This window comes from Salvia miltiorrhiza, chromosome 4 (assembly GCF_028751815.1).
Source record: "Salvia miltiorrhiza cultivar Shanhuang (shh) chromosome 4, IMPLAD_Smil_shh, whole genome shotgun sequence".
Lineage (NCBI taxonomy): Eukaryota > Viridiplantae > Streptophyta > Magnoliopsida > Lamiales > Lamiaceae > Salvia > Salvia miltiorrhiza.
In genome coordinates, this window is record NC_080390.1 from 44,447,554 (window position 1) to 44,454,874 (window position 7,321).

Consider the following 7,321-nt stretch of genomic DNA (forward strand, 5'->3'; position numbering starts at 1 on the left):
ATTTAGGTCCAATATATATTATCTTACCGGACTTTCTATATATTTACTTCCTACAATAATGTATACATAAATATTAATAATGTTGTTACATATATATTTGAGATAATAGGGCCGAATGGCCCTACTGGGCATACAAAATCAAATTTTAGCCTCAAATCTTAAAACATCAAATTTTAGCCATTAATTAGGCGGAATGCCTAATTTGCCCTTCCATCTCCAACCCATCTCCAACCAAGTAACAGTACGTGTGATCCAAGCTTCCCTCATCTCTCTCTCTCTCGCGCGCCCTCTCTTTCGCGCTCTCTCTCTTCCGCGTCAATGATGAACGGCAGAAATCGGTCGTGATTCCGGCGGCGTGCTTCCCTCCTCTCTCTCTTCCGCGTCGATGAAGAGCAGAAATCGATCGCGATTCTAATTTCGGCGGCATGCTTCCCTCCTTCCTCGGCGGCGGCGGTGGATCTGATCTGATGAGGCGGCGACGGTGGATCTGATCTGATCGTTGCGCCGCCTCTTCCATCGGCAGATCTGATCTCCGCCTCCTTCGATTTCAGCCATCGACTGATCTGATCTGATCTGTGCTGCACGTATGGCACTTATGGCACTAATAGTGCCCATAAGTGCACACTTCCCCCTAGGGTTTAGATATTCCATTTAGGGTTTAGATTATTCATTTGGGGTTTAGATGTTCCATTTAGGGTTTAGATTATCCATTTAGGGTTTAGATGTTCCATTTAGGGTTTAAATGATGTTGTTGTTTCTGTATTTGTGCTGATGACCATTTTACTTAGTTTTATTTTGAATTTCGTTGGCACTTATGGCACTAATAGTGCCATAAGTGCCTAACCCGACCCGGCACGCGACCCGCGTGCCTGATCCTACCCAGTCCGCCTCATTAAGGGCAAAAACGTCCAAATCAATAAAAATGGCCAAAATTTGTGTTTTTTCAATGTGTGGCCATAAATTGTGTTTTATGCTTCATTTTGGCTACTTCAAAATTTTACTCTATATATTTTAATTTAGAGTCGCAATCAATGAAGAAAAATTCATTATCTCGAGACAAATTAAGGCTAGGAAAACGAGAGTAGCCACATAATTTCGAGTATGCTTTGTTAATAACTTAAGTTTGAATGAGAAACATGTATCTCGAAAATGAAAATGTATGTTTACATAAGTATCTTTGTAATTGTTTACACTTCGAGGGCATTCAACCGGTAATTGTTCCTACTTAAAACTATGTTCTTGTATAAACTTAGGTTCATTGTGCGTTCATTTATATTCATTTTTTAATGTTAAAACCAATCTCTCTAACTTTTGTTTTAAAAAATAAATAAATAGATCTCTGTGATATACAAAAATTTATCCATCCTTATATTTAAGTACGAAAAGGGCAGCAAACATCCATATAGATTGCAGTTATGAACTTATGAATATACAAAAATGTTATATACAAAAATAGATACTTAAATTTTATGAATATAGTGAAGTTCAAAAGTCGAAAATACATGGAGCCGGCCGGCTATAAAGTGAGAGTGCACAGAATAAATGTTTATAAATACTAATGTACGTACATGGACCTAAATATGCTTTGTTCGTATATTCTATCTTATTTTGCCACTATACCTTTATAATTAGCTATATAATTATCCTACTTAAAGCAGGAATAATCATAATCATATACTAGCAACAAGCATGCTTTATGAAGTATGTTCCCTTGAACTAATATTTATACCCAACTAAGACATGGCCAATCATAAGTACAATAACACCAACAAATCAATATTCTAATTAAGCTTCACTAACGTTAGGCGACCTGTGTATCAATATCGATAAATGTCAAAAGAAATTATACGAGATTTGTAGATAATACAAAAATCAATATAGTTCAAATTGTTTTCTAGTTAACTTAATTAGGACTTTAGGAGTAGCAATTTTCGAATGTAGAAATATTTTTCTTGCATGTTTCACTCGTTGATATAGTCACCATCATAACTGAAGTTCGATTCTTTCTACAATTAATTTTCACGTATCAATTTTATAAATGGCAGTCATGATCAACAACTTACTTCCTTCTCTTATTTAATATCAAATAAATGTGGATACTAATTAAAGATAAGCATTAATAAAGTCATGGGATAAAATTTTAATAAAATTGATATATGTGGTCCAAGAAGAAGCATGGGCATGCACTCAATTGCTAGGCTTTAAAAGTTTATAGATTGTTGCTTAATTATCACAAGGTTTTGGCGGATGCTTATATATGGGTGATGTTGATGTCACACACATCCATCACTACTCATTTCGTATTATATTTAAAATTGTTTTCTAGTTAACTTAATTAGGACTTTAGGAGTTTGGATTTGTATACTGAAAGCAAGAACTTTATGCTTGTATACAATGATTCATGTTATTCACTTTTCTTATCTCCTATCTGATTGTGTTCATGATTGCATATGTATGTTCTTTATCTCTGTATAAGTAGATTATATGGTGTGTTGTAGATCACAGAAGACCATATAATTGGAATAACCTTAAGAGATATAATATGATCACAGCCGAAATAACTCTAGGACAAGCACTACTAGAATTCATGTCATAGATGACACTAAATAGACGACATGCTTGAAAAATTGTTGTCTATAACTCAATAGACGACGCGGAATAGGTTGCACGTTGTCTATGAGCGAGAAATCAGACAACATGCATTAAAACACGTAGTCTAATAGGGGAATAGACGACATTTTGCTGGCGCGTCGTCTATAGTAGGCGGTCATAGACAACGCGCGCGAAAAATGTCGTATATTCTATAATAGACGACATCCTCCTCTTGTCGTCTATTATTCAAGTTTTGAATCAGATATTTTTTCCTAAGTTTACCTCCACACCACTTTGACCTAGCCTCCTCCTTGCACCCGCTCCGCCCTAGCGCCGCTGCACCCCCTGAACCTCAACCTCCGCCTCCAGTCGAAGAAGACATTGGGAGCTCTATCTCCAGTCGCCGGCAGCCCTCGCCTCGCCGCGCCTACCCCACCGCGTCTCTCCTCCAGTCGAAGAAGACATTGGGAGCCCTAACTCCAGTCGCCTGCTCTCGTTCCGCCGTGCCTCCGCCCGATCTCGCCGCTCCTCCTGCACTCACCCGAAGCCCTCGCCACCTCCTCCGTTCGGCAGCAGCAGCCAATAGGTTTCTTCTTCTTTAGTTTTTGTTAATTTGTGTTTTATAATTTTCTGAATTTAATCCTTCTCCCTGCTGTCAAAATCAGTCTTGATTTTAATTTAATTCCAAATTGTGCGTCAATTGAATGGATTCAGCATCTTGTTCACTCAAATTTGTTTGTGCCTTTGGATTCCCGCCGCCTCCGCGTCCACCTCAGCCTCCGGGGCACCGCTTCAGTCATCACCACAGGCGGCATCCCTCACCCTGTTTCAGACTTCTCCACTCCGTCGCGCCCAGGCCGTCTCCGCCCGCGCCAACCTCCGCATCTCTACCACCATCGCTTTAGTGTCGCGGCGAATAGGCAGCGCCAGTCTGCGCCTCGACTACACCGCCCGTCGAGGGACTGCCTGACCGCCGACGCAGTCCAAGCTCTTGATTGATTGCACGAGACTGGCTAAGACTTGATCGGAGGTTGGTGACTTGGTCTGTTAAATTAATCTCTTTGTGTGTGTGTGTGCGAAATCGTTGTTGAATGTTGATAGTGAATTTGGACAATTTTTGTTGTTTTTCCTCTATATGGCTATTTAATACTTGAATTGTTTGCATATTTCATATTGCTTTCATATGAAATATGAAATGAAGAATTGAGGATTGATAATTCTTGGCAGATCAAGTGTTTGATAAAATGCATAAGTAGAACTGAGCTTGTCCTTGTTCAATGACTCAATTGGGTAATATACTTATGTGAAGAACTATTCTTGTTCTATACTATCTGTGTTATCACTGATTCGTTTTGGAAGATCAGTGACTTGTGTTTGTTTGGATGATTTTTTGTGTTTATTTTTTATTGTTGGGTTGGAAAATTACTAGACCGAGTTTATAGGGGCTTTCTGTGTCTTGTTATGAAATGCGTGTTTCATCCATTGTTTTTCTTGATTTTGTTGAGTAATGAAACTCTCAACCCTCCATTGATGTCGTCTATCACCTTATTAACTGTTCCAGTTTCTGTCAATTGTCTCTTTCTGGATGCAGTTGAAAGAATATCCTGTGGAGGCTTGCAGTTTGCACCTCTCAGTTCTTGACCTGTCAAATAATTCACTGTCTGGTTTGCCTTCTGAGATTGGTAAGGTTTTGTAGATATTTTGCATCCCTTTTTTGTTGTGCCTTGCAAATGTTGGTAGCATCTTTATCTTGTCCGTGGATCTGTCTGAGTAGGACATCTGCTACTGCTTGTTACTATGAAATATCTTCACGAGATACCTATTTCCTTGGGAGAGTTAGAAAACTACAGAGTCCAGCTCAAACCCTGATGACTGATTTAATCTTTTCCAGCTAGTCTAGAATTATATTATGCTGTGTTGTTTATCCCTCCACTTTCATGTTGGATGCTGTCTTTCGAGGTGGGTTGTGAAAGCCCTTTTATTCAATTTTGGAAGAAAAGTGAGGAAGTTTCGATGATGAAGCGGCACTCAATGTTGTGAGGATGCATATGCTGCTAATAGTAATTCCTGACACTTAAACATTCTGAAATTAAGTTGAGTTATTAGTGATTTAACAGAATGTGTGATGTGATTTCTTATTTTATCCTGCATCTACCCCCAGCTTAGCTGAAACTCATACTGTACTTTTGATTCAAAAGTAGTTTTACAAGTTTTGTTGGGAATTGTGTAAATATCTTTCATAGTTTCAGATCCATTTATACACGCTTACGTGCATATGATGAGCTAACATGATCTATGGTGTCAAATCTAGGCTTGATGATAACACTGCGGAAACTTTTACTCGCTGGTAACCCATTGAGAACACTTCGGAGGTCAGAATCGCTTCTGTTCTGATTTAGTCCTATTGGTTTAGGTTTTGACTAAAGAACTTATTCTCATTCAGCTCACTGGTAAATGGACCTACAACTGCTCTGTTGAAGTATCTTCGAAGTAGACTCCCAAAAGATGAAGGTGAAGTTGGTTCATGGTTGTTGTTGAGGCCAAATGTTATTTGCATGAGTAGAACTATACAAACGGACACCCACAAAAACAGTTAACTTTTTCCGTGTACATTATAGATTTTCTAGCTGAATACAGAGATACAGATCCACAAATTTCGAATGATTTCCAACTTGAAATGCTGGATTATGCCTCTTGTATTTCCTATTAACCTGCTGCAACCTGGCCTATTTATGTCTAAATATTTATATCATTTTTGTATGCAGAGTCTGCAGCACCCTCAGCTGTGAAACAGGACCCTTTTGCTCTAGCTGCTCAGTCATCTCTGACTTCAAAGGTAATCTCCATACTCCATAGTATAGGTAATGATATCCCAAGTTGATATTTAGTGTTGTCATGCACAAGCATCAGAACATAGTTAATGTGCTGCTGGCCCTTCTAAAATTGTGATTCTGGTAATTGAAATAATCTAAAAGGTTTTTGTAATATAGTAGTATCTCTTTAAGTGGAAATTTTGTAATATGTTAATACTTGATATTTTTCTTTAGGGGTAATTTTCTGTAACTTGAAAACCTCTGTACAATGTGTGAACCTCTATATGATTTTTTTGCCTTCTTAATATCAGTTTCAAGGGCATAAATTTGACCACCTGTTATGTGAAATAACTTAAAGAAAATTCCTAAAATTGAAGCATAAGAAAGCTTAGATAATATGCTATGATTTTGCAAGATTGATTTCATTCATTAATTTTGCCATTTGAGTAATGTCAGGTTGATTTGCTATTGGAAAGTGGAGAATATTTCTTAAGTGATCAAACGAATCAAGCAAAGAAGTGGCAGGAAAAGCAAGTGAAACAAGCAGCTAAAGTGACTGAAACCAAAAGGAAACGAGAAGAGGCATTTTTATGATCAACAATATTTTATTGGATTTGATGTAGGATGTTAATTTGTATGATGGATACTTTTTCAATGTAGGATGATAAAGAATATTTGAAATTAATGAATGACCTTTTTATTATTCGTGTATATATTTTAAATTATTTATTATGAATTTTTGGATTTAATAAAATATTTATTTGAAAAAATAGGAAATTTAAGTATAATTGCAAAATTAAAATAAAAATTTAAAAAATTCAACGAATAGACGACGGACGCATGCGCGTTGTCTATCAGCTAATAGACAACAAGCGCATGCACGTTGTCGATTAGGTAATAGACGACGCGCATATGCATGTTGTCTATTAGCTGATAGACAACATGCGCATGGGTAATAGACGACGCGCTTACGCATGTTGTCTATTAGCTGATAGACAACGCGCATGCGCATGTTGTCTATTAGCTGATAGACAACGCGCATGCGCATGTTGTCTATTAGCGCCCTCAAATAGACTACACCTACATAGATGACATGCGATTTTCAAATAGATGACACGCTTCGCATGTTGTCTATTAGCATTTTTCTTGTAGTGAAGTTATTGGTTTAGGCTGCAGTATAGATGGAAGTAGTTTGTCTTGGCTACTTGTCTATACTGGTACGTCATTACGTATTGATAGGACCAACAGTTGAGATGTATTCTTCTATCTGACTTAAGTGAAGAATCAAGATCTCGGTGACTTATAAATCTTAATACTAATAAGTATTCAGATATATATATTAATTCGTATATCACTTTGACTTACTATGGGTGAAAGTTATATACTAACTCGAGTACTCTGTATCTTGGGTGATAGCGGTTAATATATGATATTTGATTATCTGTATTAGTACCCGTATCCGGTATAGGATAATGACATCCCCTTAAGGAGCTCAATAAGGTTTATTACGCTAAACCCTGCAGGTTGATTAAGTTCAGGCGTAATAATAAAGATTGAGTGGTACTGCTTAAGGAATTATTAAGAGATTAATTAATTTAAGCTGTCAGAGCTCTAATTAATTAATGGATGTCGGATATTTTAAATACGGAGATTTAATAAGTCTAAATACAAGCCCCGACTCATCACCGGCAATAAAGGGGTAAGTCAGTATCGGTTCTCTAGTGGAATGAACTGATATTTATAAATTAATTATGGTCTGGGCTGACCATAGATAAATTAATTTATTTGAGGCCCATCTTTATTCCTTGTATCTGGTCCCTGGGCTGGCCCAATGTCTCCTAGCCCAAGAAGACAGATTTTCGGCCCTAGCACTTCAATTGGCGCCTCCTCTCTCTTTTCTGTATTATTAAATACAG

The 7,321-nt window shown here is 37.5% G+C and overlaps 1 protein-coding gene across 8 annotated transcripts; it reads left to right on the forward strand.

The window, feature by feature from the left end:
* The first annotated feature begins 2,573 nt into the window (after positions 1 to 2,573).
* Positions 2,574 to 6,108, forward strand: LOC131021943 (plant intracellular Ras-group-related LRR protein 6-like). 8 transcript variants are annotated; one of them, XM_057951291.1, is made up of 7 exons: positions 2,574 to 3,178; positions 3,307 to 3,622; positions 4,184 to 4,274; positions 4,904 to 4,964; positions 5,036 to 5,103; positions 5,358 to 5,428; positions 5,862 to 6,108. In XM_057951291.1, exons 4-7 carry the CDS (start codon positions 4,909 to 4,911, stop codon positions 5,997 to 5,999), a joined length of 333 nt encoding a protein of 110 aa, XP_057807274.1. In that variant the 5' UTR covers positions 2,574 to 3,178; positions 3,307 to 3,622; positions 4,184 to 4,274; positions 4,904 to 4,908; the 3' UTR covers positions 6,000 to 6,108. The 8 variants fall into 8 exon arrangements, 5 of the variants coding, with proteins under 5 accessions (XP_057807274.1, XP_057807273.1, XP_057807272.1 ...); XM_057951290.1 differs by having other exon boundaries at positions 2,591 to 3,178; positions 3,369 to 3,622; positions 4,184 to 4,652; XM_057951289.1 differs by having other exon boundaries at positions 2,592 to 3,178; positions 4,184 to 4,652.
* Positions 6,109 to 7,321: the final 1,213 nt, after the last annotated feature.